Source organism: Podarcis liolepis, assembly GCF_965112155.1.
Source record: "Podarcis liolepis genome assembly, chromosome: 13".
In the NCBI taxonomy this organism is placed as follows: Eukaryota; Metazoa; Chordata; class Lepidosauria; order Squamata; family Lacertidae; genus Podarcis; species Podarcis liolepis.
In genome coordinates, this window is record NC_139573.1 from 6,738,349 (window position 1) to 6,755,327 (window position 16,979).

The 16,979-nt window shown below is 53.5% G+C and overlaps 2 protein-coding genes across 5 annotated transcripts in view; one reads left to right on the forward strand and one right to left on the reverse strand.

Moving 5' to 3' along the window:
• ZFHX2 (zinc finger homeobox 2) overlaps window positions 1-13,042 on the forward strand; it is a 32,363-nt gene extending 19,321 nt beyond the window's left edge. For all 4 annotated transcript variants that reach the window (XM_083472429.1, XM_083472431.1, XM_083472430.1 and 1 more), the window contains 6 exons: window positions 1,076-1,141; window positions 1,920-1,966; window positions 3,149-3,349; window positions 4,586-4,718; window positions 6,064-9,522; window positions 10,817-13,042. In XM_083472429.1, the coding sequence (XP_083328555.1) occupies window positions 1,076-1,141; window positions 1,920-1,966; window positions 3,149-3,349; window positions 4,586-4,718; window positions 6,064-9,522; window positions 10,817-11,652 (4,742 nt within the window). In that variant the 3' untranslated portion in view covers window positions 11,653-13,042. The remainder of the gene's footprint in view (window positions 1-1,075; window positions 1,142-1,919; window positions 1,967-3,148; window positions 3,350-4,585; window positions 4,719-6,063; window positions 9,523-10,816) is intronic.
• Window positions 1-16,979, reverse strand: part of THTPA (thiamine triphosphatase) — a 55,312-nt gene that overhangs the window by 29,643 nt on the left and 8,690 nt on the right. The gene's annotated exons all lie outside the window — the stretch shown is intronic.

Sequence of the window (16,979 nt, forward strand, 5' to 3'; positions counted from 1 at the left end):
GGAAGAGAGGAAAAAGGGAAGAGAGAAAGAAATAGGGAGGAAGGATAGAGATCGCCTTTCCTTCCTTCCTCCCCTTCTCCTAGCTGGTAGCTGCCCTCATCCACCTCCCGTCAGGTGCCCAGGGCGGGCACCCCCCCCACGTGATGCGAATTGGCCTCGTTCCCAGCTTCAAATTTATCTTTCAAAACATTGTTGACCCTGCAAATGTTCCGCCTCCCCCTAACGCACACCTGAGAGTGTGCCGAAGTGTCAACAAGGATCAGCTGCATAAAATGCATTTAAAATGTGGGAAGGGGAGCTGTGTGGGTCAAGGGGAGGCTAGTGAGGGGGTCCAGTCCTGAGGGCAGACTCCAAGCCAAAAGATGGGAATGGGTGGCATTGGCTGGGTGGGTAAAGCAGTCCTGGATAAGGGATCATTTTTAATTTTTTTGAGCAGAGATCTTAGTGGAAGCGAGAGCATAGGATGCCGGTGTCCGGGGTGGGTGGCTGCTTATGTGGGGAAGGCATATGGGGAGATCTGAAGCAGTTAGGACAAGGCAATAGGAAAAGTGTGCACCGGGAAAGGGGGGGGGGTTGCCGGATGAGAACACCCTGCGTTGTGAGAAATGGAGGTCTTAACATCTTGGCGGGTGTATTGAATAGTGTTAATTGAGTTGCCAATGGCAGTGAGGTTGCTACTGCCGGGCGGGAAGGCAAGTCCGTTCGATATTAACGATCCCACTTGGGTTGAGAGTTTAATTAGTCTCTGACGAGGATAAAGTCCTGGATCGTGCGTCACGCCGGCTCTCGCAGCGTCGGCGGCGGAATTCCCTCCTCTCTTGTCTCCCTCTCCCCCCACCCCACCCCCAGGTTCCCCACCTTCCAAACTCCCAGGTGAAAGAGGAGGAGCAGGAATATCGGCCAGGCTATCTGGGTGGTGGAGGTCTCTGGAAGTTGGGCCACAGCTCCCATCATTCCTGACTGTAGGCCATGCTGGCTGGGGGCTGGTGGAGTCCAACAGCGTCTGGAAAGCCCACCCCCCATTTCCCTTCTCCCTCCACCCCGCACCCACGTGTGATTCTCTCCCCATCTCTAGGGAAAGAAACAGTGCTGGAGACCTTGCCCCCCGAAAAGGAAACGCAGAATAAACCCCAGCTGGCTGGTGAGTGACTCCTCCCCTCTTGTGCAAAGCCACGCCCACTGGCGAGGTTGCTGCTCCTTGAAGCCACGCCTACATTTCTGGCCACGCCCCTAACCCCTCCCTCGTGGCGGCAGCCCATGCGAAAGGCTCCTCCCATTCAGGGGCGCCAAACACCCAAAATGTTTGATTCCCCCAGCGCCACCCTTGCTTAAGGAGGCGGTGTCCTGTTGAAAGGTACAGCGATCCCCAACCAGGGCGGCTGTAGTACCAGGAATATGAGGAAAAGACCCTGCAATGCCTTCCCTCGGTTTTGAGTGTTGTCTAAGTGCAGAGACCCATTTTGCCACCACGGCTTCTGCAAAAGGAATAATACCAGGGGTATTTGTGGGCGAGTCCCAGCAAGTCTCGCTCCTCGCTTCCGTGAGGCTGGCTGTTTTTATTATCCTTATTAAATTTATTACCTGCCCTTCTCCAGATGGTCCCAGGGCGGGTTATGGCGATTTTTTTAAAAATCAGCATTTCAAATATCTTGCGCTTGCAAGGAATAGGGATGGTTACATTGAGCGGGGGGCCGCCAAGGCATCCTTTTAAGGGTGCCTGATTCAATGCCCCCCCCAATTCAGCTGTCCCCACTGTAGTGGGAGGGGGGTGTCCTTGCCTGGTACCACCCTCAAGAACCCCTCTCTCACCACATCCCTCCATCAGGCCTCAAAGCCCCTTGGAGCTTTTAACCGCCATTTTGAAAGTGTCTTCAGGAAAACACCATAACGTTTCCCCCCGCTTTCTTTCCTTCCTGCAGGTTCTGACGAGACTGAAACGAAAGCTGGAGGTGTGGGAGACACTACAGTGAGTGGTGCTTATTGGGGGGCTTTGCGGGGTGGGTGGGGTGGGCAGAGGTGGGGGAATCACACAGTGTCTCTGAAGCCCCCGTCTCCTCCATTTTAACCCTCTCTCTACACGATTCAACGGCGGCAGCCTCAAACATCCCAGCGAAACTTCACTTGGCAGATTAGATTTTTTTTCTTGCTTGCTTGCTTGTTCCTGGTGGGGGGCCAAATGGTTGAATTAAAAACAGAAATTCAGTATCTCTGCCTAGTGGGGTGGGGGGTGGGGAATGAGATCCACCATGATGAAACAAATTGGGCATGACCAGCTGTGAAATACACAATGTTAACCGTACCACTGCATCTTCAAAGCCCATTTCTTGAATGGGATTGTCTGCTTATACTGGTCCCATCCTGTTAACATTGCATTGCCATGAATCCAGGGGTTTGGAAAACCCACTTCTCTGTCTGTTCTGACGCCACCCTTGCCCAGCCCAGAAAGGCCCGTGATTCTCAAGATGAAAACGCTGCCAAGGCTGTGCAGACGTGATCAGATCGGTCCTTGCAACAAGCCCTTCGATGTTAACTAGCGTTGGGTTTATTATGCCCGTTTTACAGCTGCCCCCCACTGAGCACACGGGCGCGGACCTGGCGGTCCAGGAAAGGAAAAGAACCCCTCATTTTCGCTCAGCTCAACCCTTGACCCGCCTTGTCCTTTCTGCAGATACCAATCAGCCCTTAGGTGAAATCCTGACACAGACACTTTCATGTCTCTCTTTGATCATTCAGCCTAAGGCCTTTAAGCCACACACATTCCCCGGTCTGCAGCTTAGAGCACTAGCTTGTTTGCGTGTAAGAAAAGGCAATATTTTGGGGGGTGGGGAGGGGAGAGAGTTTATTTATTTTATTCCGAAGATGGCCCAGAACCAAGATGAGCAGGTGGGAGCAAGCATGTGTCAGCTCCATCTTTTTAATGATTACTAATCGCCCTTTGTGATTTCCCTATTAAAAACTTTTTGTTTTCTTTCGTTCTGCCTACAGCGACATGCCTCCTCCCTCAAATCCTCAATAAGATATATATGCAAATCCCCCTTTCCCCCCCAGGTGCCAGGAAGAGACAGACTCCTGCTTCCTGGAGCTAACGTTTTCTTTTCTCGGACCTCCATCTCTCTCCCCCCCCCTTCACCTTCTTCCGGCCAAGCAGGTGTTCTGCTGCCCCTACTGCAATTACACCGACCAATCAGCCGAAGCCGTCCGGGCTCACACCGTCTCCCAGCATGCCGTGCAGCCCAAATTCCGATGCCCGCTCTGCCAGGAGCAGCTGGTCGGGCGCACCAACCTCCACTTCCACCTCAGCCACATTCACAACGTGGTGCCCGAATGCGTGGAGAAGCTGCTTCTGGTGGTGAGTTGCTGGCTCAGTGGGTATCTCTCCCTGCCCCGCTTAATGTTGGAATCATATTAAGGGTGGAGGGGATACAATCACAGAAACTGCTTTTTCACATGCCACTAACCCTTTGCAGGTAATTCAACAGGTGAAGCTTTCCCTTCTCTGGAAAGCTTGACCTGTTGGGTCTGTGCCCGTCACGCTGCTGTCAAAGAGATGGGGACTGCTTGACAAAAGGGGCTTGGGAAGATGTGGGGACCCAGTGGTGAGGACAACAGGGGGTTATTGGGTTCTTCTTTTTATTTCAATTACAGTGGCACCTTGGTTCTCAAACTTTATCCGTTCCGGAAGCCTGTTCCAAAACCAAAGCTTTCCAAACCAAGGCGCACTTTCTCATAGAAAGTAATGGAAAACGGATTATTCCGTTCCAGACTTTTAAAAACAACCCCTGAAACAGCCATTTAACATGAATTTTACTATCTAACGAGACCACTGAGCCATAAAATGAAAGCAATAATCAATGTACTGAACTATAAAATAAATAAGACAGTATTGTAGATGATAAAAAAATACTTTTTTTTCTTACCTCCACTGATGATAGTCATTGTTTGGATGGGGGGGCTTTTATCCATTTCCGCAGGCACACAATCAATCCATCAGTAGCTGAACTGTCACAAAAACAAATTAACCGAAAAAGCCTCAGAAACAAAAACCACAAAATAAATAGCAAAAACAAAAGCGCCAAACTTAATCCGTTCTTGAAGTCCGTTTGACTTCCGAAATGTTCAAAAACCAAGGCGTGGCTTCTGATTAGTACAGGCGCCCCAGCAACAACATTGGACGTTTGGCTTCCGAAAAACGTTTGAAAAGCGGAACACTTCCGGGTTTTCGGCGTTTGAGTACCACTGCATTTGAGAATCAAGGTGCCACTGTATGTATCTTGAGGTTTTATATTTTGATTTTGTTCTGTGAGCCAACCTGAGACCTCCGGGTATAGGGTGGTATATAAATCATCAACATCAACATCCAGAGAGCCAAGTGGGGGCGTCATTAGGAGGGAGGTGTTTGGGCTCCACTGACTGGTGAGCTTTAGCCTGTTTCCACCATTCGTGAGCAGCATTTTGTAAATACTTTATAAATTGGGGAGTTTGGCATCCCTGCTCCAAATGATCACTAATAACTGGGTCCTCCCTTCCCCAGCCCGCCTTTGGCTCATATAATTCTGCCTTTTCTTCTTCTTGCCCTTCTCTCCAGGCCACTACTGTGGAAATGACCTTTGCCACCAAAGTTATCCCCGGCCTCAACCTCCCTCCTGACCCACTAAAGCCCGGCGGGACGCCCAGCTCAGAGCAGGGGGCTGGGAACGAACCTGGAAGCCCTCTTGCTGGTAAGTAGTGTGTGGGCTGCAAAGAGAGGAGCTTTCACCTTTCACCCGCTAAGGGTAGCATCAAGATGCCAGGGATTTCGTGGCAGCCTGCTTGACCCTAACCTCCCCTTCCCGGCAACCCTTGCCAAAAAAAAAAAAAAAAAAAATTAAGCAGGAAGAAGCAGCTACTGGCAGGACTAATCAACGGCTTTGCCGTGCCTATTCTCAAGCTTCTCTCTCTGGAGGGCATGAGGACTAGAAACCTGCTTCCTGGGAAACTCATAAGGCTTCTTAGGATGCCACAAACGATTGTACTGGTTTGAGAAGCAGTACAAACGCAATCCAATGGTGCGCTGACAGAAGCAAAGCATATTAAGTAACACAAGTCCCTCTTGCAGGGCAGGGGCTGTAAACTCCCCAAATATTTAGCCCTCCTAGATATCAGAAATTGGGAATGAGGCCAAGGCAGTACTTGTCCTGCTCCATTTGAACGCGCGCACACCCTACAAAAATTCAAGCAGCTAATGTACACAGATCTACATTTACAGATGAGGCAGGAAGCGTCAAGGTATGGAAAGCGTCATGGATAAAAAGAATCCCCCCCCCCCCCAGGCAGTGAGGCCTGCATTTTGCCAGGAAACACACCTGCTCTTAGCAGGTGCGCCTGGGGATTCCCAGCCGTTTTTGGACAAACCCTCTAGCAAACACCTAGAATTGTGGGGTTGGGAAAGACAGACCAAGCACCATAGAATCGAGGGACTGTAGAGTTGGGTCTCTTCCACAGACAGGGCCAGAGTGACTGTGATGCCAGCCTCCCTGCCCCTGGAGATGCCTGTGGTTCCGGGGGGAGGACGAGGAAAGGGACCACAACGATCACGTAGTCCAACTCTCTGCAATGCAGGAGTCTTTTGCCCAACATGGGGCTCGAACCCAAGACCATGAAATTAAGAGTCTTGTGCTAGTTGCTGACTCTGGGGTTGCGGTGCTCATCTCGCTTTACTGGCCAAGGGAGCCGGCGTACAGCTTCCGGGTCCTGTGGCCAGCATGACTAAGCCACTTCTGGTGAACCAGAGCAGCGCACGGAAACGCTGTTTACCTTCCCGCCAGAGCGGTACCTATTTATCTACTTGCACTTTGACGTGCTTTTGAACTGCTAGGTTGGCAGGAGCAGGGACTGAGCAACGGGAGCTCACCCCGTCGCGGGGATTCTAACCGCCGACCTTCTGATCGGCAAGTCCTAGGCTCTGTGGTTTAACCCACAGCGCCACCCGCGTCCCTGTTACATCCTGGCTAAGGAGCGACAAAACAGGCTGAGGAAAAAACTGATGGTAGTTTCTCTCCTTTTTCTTTCTCTCTCATACATCAGCACCACTCACAGGGGAGAAATCCTCTCCGGCGCCTGTGCTTGGCCCTGAAACTCCTCCTCCTCCAGCCTCCCCTGCTCCACCTGCTGACCCCCCAGAAAAGCCACCCCCAACCTCTTCTCCACCTCCTCCTCCACTGCCGCCGCCACCACCACCTCCTCCTTCAGTTGCTCCTCTGGAGTTTGAAGACGAAGATGCTCCTCATCTGAACGCCCCGTTGGAGGAGCCGCCGCCGCTGCCACCGGCTTCAGCCGAGGTTCCAGAGGCCTCTCCGCTCGCCCTGCCCAGCCAAGACCCCCGGCACCCGCTGTCCTACCGCAAGGCGACCAATTTCGCCTTGGATAAGTTCCTCGACCCGGCCCGGCCCTACAAGTGCACGGTGTGCAAGGAGTCCTTCACGCAGAAAAACATCCTCTTGGTCCACTACAACTCCGTCTCCCACCTGCACAAGATGAAGAAGGCCTCGGCCGACCCCTCTGCGCCGTCCCGGGGCGAGCCCGGCGCCGCCGGCGTTCTCCAGCCCTCCTCGGACAAGCCCTACAAGTGCACCACCTGCCGGGTCTCCTACAACCAGAGCTCCACGCTGGAGATCCACATGCGCTCTGTCCTGCACCAGACCCGCTCCCGCGTCGCCAAGATGGAAGCCGCCGGCAAAGCGGAGCTGCCGGCCGCCGAGCCGGATCCCCCGTGTGAAGCACCACTGGAAGCGGAAGCCCCCAAGCTCCTGGAGGCGGGCTGCGTGCAGGTGCCCACGCTCCCATTCCTGGCGCCGTCCGCAGCAGAGCTGCAGCGCTTCCCTGCACCATTGTTCACTCCACCGCTGCTGCCGCCCTTCCCACTAGTTCCAGAGTCGCTCCTGAAACTCCAGCAGCAGCAACAGCAGCTGCTGCTCCCCTTCTACCTGCACGACCTCAAGGTAGCTCCCAAGCTGGCTTTGGCCACCCCGGCACTGACCCTCCCGGCCACGCCACCCGTGCTGCTGCCACCTCTGCCAGCCAAGGAAGAGCAGGCGCCAGCAGCCGCTGCCGGCTCCAAACCGGAGGCGCCAGAAGAGGCCGAAGCTGAGGAGGCCGAGGGGGGCCAGCAAGGGAGCGAGGCATCCCGCACGGCCGCCAAAGCCCTCCTGGAGAACTTTGGGTTTGAGCTGGTGATCCAGTACAACGAGGGGAAGCAGCCTGCCGCCCCTGCCCCGGCCGCACCTCCGCGCCCGCCGGCGGGCAAGCTCTTGTGCGGCGCATGCGGGAAGCAGTTCTCCAACATGCTCATCCTGAAGACGCACGAGGAGCATGTGCACCGGCGGTTCCTGCCCTTTGAGGCGCTCAACCGCTACGCCGCCCAGTTCCGGAAGAGCTATGACAGCATGTATCCCCCTCCGCCGCCGGCACTGCCCATCGAGACGGCTACTGCCACGACAACTGCTCCAACCACTGCCGCTGCCACAGACACCACCACAGTGACTGTGCCAGCCGCCCTGCCCCTGGAGATCCCCCCGCTCTGCCCTCCGTTTTTAATGCAGCCCATGCCAGTGGTGGTGCCGCCGCTAGAGAGCGAGACCCCCCACGTGCCTCCTGAGCGCTTGAAATCCTTGTGGTTCCGGGGGGAGGAAGAGGAAGGCGGCGGTGGGCCCGGGGTTCCCGAGCCTCTTCGCGGGGGCTTCCCATCCACCCGGCGCTTCTCCCGCACAAAGTTCACAGAGTTCCAGTCTCAAGCCCTACAGTCTTTCTTTGAGTGCAGCGCCTACCCCAAAGATGGCGAGGTGGAGCGGCTGTCTGCAATGCTGGGTTTGCCCAACAGAGTCATCGTGGTTTGGTTCCAAAACGCTCGTCAGAAAGCGCGGAAATGCGGCGGGAGCGAGGCCAGCGTGGGGGGTGGAGGTGCTGCGGTGCAGCCCTCCTGCAAGAAATGCCGGGCATCCTTCCGCTGTATCTTTGAGCTCATGCGACACCTTAAAAAGTGCTACAACGACCAGCCGGTGGATGCGGAGGGAGAGGGGGCCGAGGAGGAGAACGAGGGCCCCGAGGAAGAGGAGCAGGAGGAGGAGGAAGAAGAAGAGCAGCAGCAGCCGCAGCAACAGCAGCCGCCGGAGCCTTCAGGGGCTGACGGAGAAGCTAAGGTTGACGGCACTGGAGACAAACCTCAGGAGGAGGAGCAACCCACAGCCCCTCCTGAAAGTGCAAGCACCCATCCCTGTGACCACTGCACAGCCAAATTCTCAAGCGCCGACCTCCTCAATATCCACCGTGTTTCTCACATGCCAGCAACCGGCCCTCCGCCAGCCCCGGTTGCCCCCCAGCCTCCCCTGGATTTGGCCCCGCTGGTGTTTGGCGACCGCGCCGCCCACCCAGATCCCTCCCGGGCACAGAAGCGGAAGCACGAGGATGGGAGCTTGTCGCCCACCGGCAGCGAGTGCGCCAGCGTGGCGGGAGGGGACAGCGAGCCCCCCCGGGACAAGCGCCTGCGCACCACCATTTTGCCGGAGCAGCTGGAGATCCTGTACCGCTGGTACATGCAGGACTCCAACCCGACCCGCAAGATGCTTGACTGCATCTCCGAAGAGGTTGGGCTCAAGAAGAGGGTGGTTCAAGTGTGGTTCCAGAACACGAGAGCCCGCGAGAGGAAGGGTCAGTTTCGGTGCAACGCCAGCACGGCCAATGCAACCGGCAAGCCCTCGCCGGTGCTCCCCTCCGCCTTCCCAAAGTTCAGTCCTCTGCCGCGAGACCCGACCATCCACTACGGAGCGGCCTTCGCGCCCAGCCTCTCTGCGGTGAGTTTACAGCTACCTCCAGCAAAGCCAGAGATTCCTGCGGAGCCACAAGCGCAGGAAGAAGCAGCCGATGAAGAATTGCCAAAAGAGAACGAAGACCGGAGCCTGTCGGGAGGGGAGATGAGCGACTCGTCTTCCTCCTCCTCCTCGTCGCTGGCCGATCTGGATTTCTCCGGCAGCCGGCGGAGCCGAGGGGCGGACGGCGGCTTTGGAGGCATGCACGACGCTTTGGGCCAGCGCCGGTATCGCACGCAGATGTCCAGCCTGCAGCTGAAGATCATGAAGGTTTGCTACGAGGCCTACCGAACGCCCACCATGCAAGAGTGCGAGGTGCTGGGTGAGGAAATAGGGCTGCCCAAGCGGGTGATCCAAGTGTGGTTCCAGAACGCCAGGGCCAAAGAGAAGAAGGCCAAGGCTGCCAGCGGTGGTGAGGAGGGGCATCCCAGCACTCCATCGCAGGCCGAGTGCCCCTACTGTGAAGTCAAGTACGATTTCTACGTGTCCTGCCGTGGGCACCTCTTCTCCCGCGGGCACCTCGCCCGACTCAAGGAGGCCATCAAGGCCCAGCTCAAGAGCGAGAGCAAGTGCTATGAGCTCGTGCCGGACAAAGGGACGCCATCCCCAACCAGGCTGGGTGCCTCCATGCCTCCCGCCACAGTGCCATCTTCTCTTGGAAGCATGGCTCCCTTTGCGCCAGGTGAGTGAGAGGTGGGAAGGAGAGGTAAGTTACGTTCAAGGAGGTTGGGGATAGGGCCTTATCATTAAGCCATGTTACAGGTTTGCCACTCACTATGGGATCTTTCCAAACCCATATCTGCTTCGCTTCTTTTCAGAAGTATTGCTAGGTCTCCACATGCTGCTCTGACCCTAATCCCCACTTCTGTCATTTTGCGTGGAAGTTCCCAGGCGTCATTTTCATCCCAAGCAGTCGCTCTGTGTGGCATTCTGGTTCTCCACACAATCTTTCTCTTCTCCCAACTTTTTCCTCTTCTTCCCACTAGCATGGCCTTTCCTTCCCCCTGTCCCGTCCCCGAGGCTTCCATTGTGCGTGTCGGGAGTAGGTTGGGGTGAAAATGGCACTGGAATCTCCTCTTCCCCCTGCATCTGGGGTGGTTCATTGAGAGTGGTAGTTGGTGTCTTGTCACCAGAATGAGAGGGTGTCCATCTCAGCAACTAGAGGAAGCAGATGTTGGGTTGTGGAATTGTAGAAATGTAGAGGATCATCTAGTCCAACACCCTGCAAGACCCAACGTGGGACTCGAACCCCTAATAAATAATAATAATAACAAATTTATTCTTTATACCCTGCCCATCTGGATGGGTTTACCCAGCCACTCTGGGTAGCTTCCAACAAAATATTTAAAATACATTAAAACATCAGTCATTAAAAACTTCCCTAAATAGGGCTGCCTTCAGATGTCTTCTAAAAGTCAGGTGGTTGTTTATTTCCTTGACATCTGATGGGAGGGCATTCTATAGGGCGGGCGCCACTACCAAGAAGGCCCTCTGCCTGGTTCCCTGTAACCTCACTTCTCGCAGGGAGGGAACTACCAGAAAGCCCTCAGAGCTGCACCTCGGTGTCCGGACTCAACAATGGGGGTGGAGACCATAGCTGTCAACGTTTCCCTTTTATTAAGGGAAATTCCCCTATTCCTAATAGGATTTCCCTTTAAAAAAGGGAAAAGTTGACAGCTATGGTGGAGACGCTCCTTCAGGTATACTGGGCCGAGGCCGTTTAGAGCTTTAAAGGTCAGCACCAACACTTTGAATTGTGCTCGGAAACATACTGGGAGCCAATGTAAGTCTTTCAAGAGATTAACCCTGAGTTTCATGCTCTCCAGCCTTAGCTATCCCAGGAGGGCTGGGCTCTCCCGTCGTCCTGCAAAGACTCCGTCCCTAAGGCTTTGAAGCAGGGAGCCAGTGGAGAAAGGCAACATTGAGGAAACAGGTGGAGGCAGCACACAACTCACCTCTCTTTTCTCTCCCAACAGGCCCTTCCTCTTCCTCCGGGGCCCTGAGCACCCCTTTGGCCTCCACGCAGCCGGGGCCCCCCTTACCTCAGCACCTCACTCCGGAACCGGCCCAGCTTGGCCCCTCCACAGAGCCGCCGGCACCTGCTCCAGAGACTTCCCCGGGCGACGGCCAGGCAGACCCCGCCTCCAGCTCAGCCCAGGAACCCTCCGTGCCCTCCACCGCCGCGGTGAAGAACCTCAAGACGTTGAAGGCCGCCGTGCCGGCCTTGCTGGGAGGCCAGTTCCTGCCCTTCCCGTTGCCGGCGGCAGCCACGGCGGCAGCCCCCTCGCTCTTTGGGGCACAGCTGCCCGGGGCCTACTTCCAGCAGCTCTACGGCATGAAGAAGGGGCTGTTCCCCATGAACCCCGTCATACCTCAGACGCTTATGGGGCTGCTGCCCAGCCCCCTGCTCCCGACGCCCATGCCCGAGCCGCCCGTCGAGGTGCCCGAGGCCCCTGGCATCTCCACGGTTGACGTGACTCACCAGTACCTCTGCCGCCAGTGCAAGGCAGCCTTTGAGAGCGAGGGGGCCGCCGCCGCCCACCAGGCCACTTTCTGCTACTTTGGGCGCCAGCCCCCCGCGGCCCCGCCCCCCCTGCGGGTGCCCGTGTGCACCTACCACTGCCTGGCCTGCGAGGTGCTTGTGAGCGGGCGCGAGGCCCTGGGGGCCCACCTTCGCTCCAGCGCTCACCGGCGCAAGGCCGGATCCAACGCAGCAACCGCATCGGTGTTTGCCAAAGAGGAATCCAAATTACCTCACTCGGACTCCAGCCCAAAAAGTAACGCTACCTCTACGACACTACTAGCTTTATAGAGACGGATGCTACACTGCCACCGACTGAGAGAGAAGGACTAAGCAACCAAACCAACTAGCCAACCAGCCGGCGGAGGGAAGGGCGCCCGCCTGGCGTGCCCTCTGCCCTCTGCCCATACCAAACGCCCATCACGCAGCCCCCGCCACCAGTAAACTCAAGAAACGACACCCAGTTGCCCGAAGGCCACGCTCTTCCCAGACCCCTGGGTAGCCATATGGGCAAAGCTGGACCCAGATGTTCAGCCGTCCCACCCCACTCCCCCAACCCCACCGCCACCTTGAGGGAAGACCAGTTGACCTGGTGCGGAACAGAAATGCCGCCTGCCGCCTGAGGAGCCCCCCAACAGTGCCCACCTCAGAAATGCCTTGCGCTCTGCATGGAGTGCAGAAGCTGTTCTCCTCTGCCACCCACCGTGCCCCTTGCCCCTTGTGCACCAGCCGACGCCAGTTCCCAGGGTCTCTCCTCCCAGAAAGGGATCCTGGATCCGACATGGGTGCCCAACCCATCGCCTTCCCGCAGTCCCTTCACACATGCCTGTGTATTCCAGAGTCTTCCACCTCCTGTGGCATACACATGTACCTCACATGAGAGAGGCACGAGAGGCTCTCACTGTCTATGGTTCAGGTCTCGGTGTCCTCCATGTTTTCCCTCAAGGGTCCCCCGGCATCTCAACAGGTGTTCCTTGGGGGATACCGACCCCAGTGGAGAGGACCCCTTTCCCTCGCCCGCAAAGGCCGCCGCGCCATCTCCTCGTGTCAACGGGAGCTTCCCAGAATCCTTTGCCCAAAGTCCTACCCCTCATGTGTGCGAGAGCCACACTCCTGCCCAAACCGCCCATCTCCACACACGCTTGTGACCGCTGCCGGCACACCTGTCGCACGCCCTCGTGCGAACCTGGTCCCCTCCCTCTCCGTCCCTCTCTCACACACACCTGCTTAGTGCTCCTTCTCTCACTCTCTCTCACCTTCCACCCTTTTACTGTGTTATTACCGACTTGAGAAAGGCCAAAAAAAAAAAAAGCAAACAAAAATAATGGACGGAAAGAAAGAAAAGTTATTAACCCAAGGAAACAAAACTTAAGGGGGGGGGAGGGGGGCAAAGATGAGAAACTGAGTCCCCAACCCCACACCCCCAACCCCTCCTAGAGCATGTGCTGCCCATTGTGTATAATAATTCCCGGCCTGGACGGATGGACAGACTCCCGAACTTGTTGATGGATTTTGAACGACTTGAACAGCAACCAAACTGGGGAAGAAAGGCACCTCTCCCTCTTCTTTCCTGCCATTTTTTCCCTCTTCTCTCTCTCTCTCTCTCCTCCTCCTCCTCCTCGTCCCCAGTTGGGTCTCTGCCCGCACTGAGGAACCAAATAAAACTAACAACCTCGCTGTCTTTTTCCTCCTGATAGACGTGACTTCCGTCTCCGCGCGGGAAACGACACACAAAAAAAACCCCTACTCCGATGGCTTTAAAAAAAGAAAGAAAGAGAAGAAAATAATAATAATAAAATAAAACCAGAAGGATCCTCCCGTCTACACACACACAGTTACCTGCCATGTGCTGGTGTGCCGACGTCCTTGCAAAAAAGAAAAAAAGGAAAAAAAAAAAAGAACACAAAAAACCCTCTTTATGAATCCAAAGCTCTTTAAAAAAAAAAAACTTCTATACAATAACCAAAAAGAAAACCAACAGTTTGAGAGAGAGACTACCCACCAACAAAAAGGAATAATAAAAAGCAAACTGGAAATAATCTTTTTTTAAAAGAAAAAGACATATGACGACGATGACGAAGAAGAAGAAGAAAAGTTACGCCCTCACGTTTTTCTTCCTTCTTTGTGTCCGTTCTTTTGGGGTTCCTTCTCCCGTTCTTTTCTTTCCCCAGCCCTGTTCCCCCCCCCTTCCGACCTGCCAAGTGTTTTTTAGGCCCTCTCCCACTTAAAACAAAGATGGACAAGAATTTTAAGAAGTTGATGGAAGTGGAAACCTGTGGGGTAGAGAAGGGGGGATTACAAAAAAAAGAAAGAAAGAATCCCCCACAAAAATAACCAAACGAACTACATTCGGGGCGTCCAGAGGGGGTGGGCTCCTACAGCGGCTCACCCTCCGAGACCACCCTGTTTTCCTCAGACTGCCCCCCTTCTCCCCACAACTCTGCACCCCAGAATGGGGCGAGGGGAAATGTCTTTCTGTTGTGTATTTAAAGGGGGGGATGGGGTACAATAAAAAAATTAAAAAGAAATAAAAATTATATTAAAGAGATGGTCTGCGGGGGGAACATGCTTTTGGCAGGGTGGTGGTTGGGTGAATATATTTGTGCGGGGAGAGGGAAGAGAGTAAAAGCACCGAAGAATAGACAAATATTGGATACTGATCTAAGGTCTCGCTTTTTCCTGTGAAGCAGGGAAAGTATCTTTCATGTGCACCCAAAACGACTTTTTTTTTATGTGAATTTCTTGATCTAGGGGTTTATTTGCACAGTGCCAATGAATGTGGGTTGTTGTTATTATTTATTAAATCTATATAGCGACCTTCGTCACAAGGTCTCAGGGCAGGTTCACCGAATAAAATACAAGATAAAAACACAAGTAGATAATTAAAACCAAAGCAGTATCACCCTCCCTCCCTTATTAACAAGGGGGATGCAGGACTTAGCTGCTTCTGTTTTAGTCGGTAATTGATCATCCATATACCTTGAGAAAGCAGTGCCACAAAACGGGCGCGCTAAAGAGTTGAAATCCTGTGGTACAGGAGGGCCACAAAAGGGTTTTCTGTGTTGTTTTTTTCCTGGGTCCTCCAACACACTTGAAAAAGAGGGCACGGATTGGCATGACGTTTGCGTCTGCTTTGTGTCATTCCCGACCGGCAGAATTCGAACGCACCACTCTTCCGCCCCCAAATTGTCTTTCCAAACTAGAAAGAGCTGAACCTGCTTAATTTCTGCCTGCCACACAGCCGTTGAAGGCTGGCTTTCAATGCCAACCCTAAGCCAAAACCTAGTCCTGTACCCAGTTACCTGGGAGTAAGACCTACAGTGGTGCCCCGCAAGACGAATGCCTCGCAAGACGGAAAACTCGCTAGACGAAAGAGTTTTCCGTTTTGGAGGTGCTTCGCAAAACGAATCTCTTATGGGCTTGCTTCGCAAGACGAAAATGTCTTGCGAGTTCCTGCGGGTTCCCCCCCTTTTTCTAAGCCGCTAAGCCACTTATCAGCTGATCCGATAAGCCGCTAAAAGCCGCTAATAGCGCTAATCCGCTAATCCTTCAATGGGCTTGCTTCGCAAGACGAAAAAACCGCTAGACGAAGAGAATCACAGAACGGATTCTTTTCGTCTTGCGAGGCACCACTGTAATCCCTTCTTACGTATACCACTATACTGCAAATTGCCTATACAGTGAATTCTTATTGCTTGTTGTTTATGCCGAAGCCTCTTTCTTTGCAGATTTATTATTATTATTATTATTATTATTATTATTATTATTATTATTATTATTGCATTGCCATCTGAAGGTGGGGGGAATTCCTTTAACATCCGCCTGGACTCACTGTGTATAGAGTATTTGCAGGAAACAGCTCAGACAAACCCACCAGAGGAAAGACGCATCCTAGTTGCTGCAGGGAAAGGGGAAATTATGGAGATCCCAAGGATGAGAAAATTGAGACAGAAGAAGGGAATCGGCAGACTCTTGTCAATCACAGCTATGACTTCACTCATTGGCTTAAAACCAAAAAAGGCGGGAGCAGCCAGGCTGGCTCATCTAATAGAAAATACTTATAAGAACAATTGCAGATTTGCTTCATAACTTTCTTTCTAGATGGGCTAGAGACTTTAGCACTGACTGTTATCTGCCTCTCCATAACGCTGCTAATAATGGGTGCAAACCCCAATAAAACCTCAAACCCTGTGATTTAATGCAAAAATGTTCTAAAACAATTTTGCTTAGCAAGAAATGTGCGTGGAAAGAAAAACAATATTGTTTTCCAACCGGCGCCAGTTTCTTAGCAGGCGATCCAAATATTCTGAAATTTGTAAGGTTGATTTGGAAGGGGAAACCCTGCAAAGAAATCCAAACCAGCTACTGGCTTAAACTAAGTTCACCAGTAAGATTATTCTGATTCTTTTTTCATTTCCATACCGTCAGGTGCTCTTGAGAGTTTTCTGTTGGACGAAAAGCAGGGCAGACTTTCGAAAATTAAACAAGGTCTCTGGCATCAGGCAAGACGGCTGCCCTCTCCTAGCTATGCTGTCCTCCTAAACACCATGGTTTTTCCAAAATTCGGTCACACTAGAGTGTGACCAAGGAACGGAAGTCAGGAAGAGGCTGTGCAAGATAGCAGAGGAGATTCTCAGTGGTTGAGATCAACTAGGAGCAGATTTAGGTGCCCCCCCCCAAAAAAAAATCCTCAAGGGGGATCCGTTCTGTTTTCTCTCATAGGAGTGAACGGCGCCCAGGATGGTTAGAAAATAAAATGAGATAATAAGACAACGATTTCAGGAAGCTGGGTGCCACCCCATGGAGGAAGCCCATGGGTCTCTCCCAGCCCTGCCTGGAAGTGACAGAAATTGAACCCGGGACCTTCAGCACGTGGGAAAGATGCTCCACCATGTTGGTGTTTGGTATCTGGGAATCAGGGAGGGGAAAGATTTTCACAGCATGGGAGAGGAGCGTTATCACCTGCTAACAGGCTGCATGTTGGAAAGTCTTTGTCAAGGGCAAAGGGAATATTTTATGTGCAACAGAGCATAAATACCGGCGTACAATGTGGGCTGACCCATTTTTAAAGGCTTGGGATATGAGGTGCAAGTGCACTACTTCTCTGACATCTATTTGGGGCCGTGTCCTTGATCAGTCAACTCCCCATCTATTGTTTTGTAATGGCGGCAGAATTCGCACGCATTTCCCGATCTGTCTCCACCCCGCCCTCTTCTCTGCCAAACCCTAAAACGTCTGAGGGGTGGGGTGCGGGGAGAAGGTAGCCTGCCATCTTTGGCCTGTGTTTCTCAAGCCAGGGGAAGCCTGGTTCCCTGTTTCTGTTGCCACGGCAACGGGCGCCATCTTGAAGACATTGATAGAAGACTATTTGTAGTCTTTTGACATAAGGGCAGAGCAAAGGGCCCTGGAGTGGGCTGACGGAAGGGGGCAAAGACCATGGGAATTTTCCCAAGGGCGGGGGGGGGGCAAAGTATGTAGAAACCAGCCTACCGTAAAATAAAAAATTATTGCCCCCCTCACTTTTCCCTCTGGCCGTGTCAAGTCACTGGCATGCGGCCCCCGAAAGATTGCTCAGATCAGAATGCGGCCCTCTGGCTGGAAAAAAAAAATTCCCCATC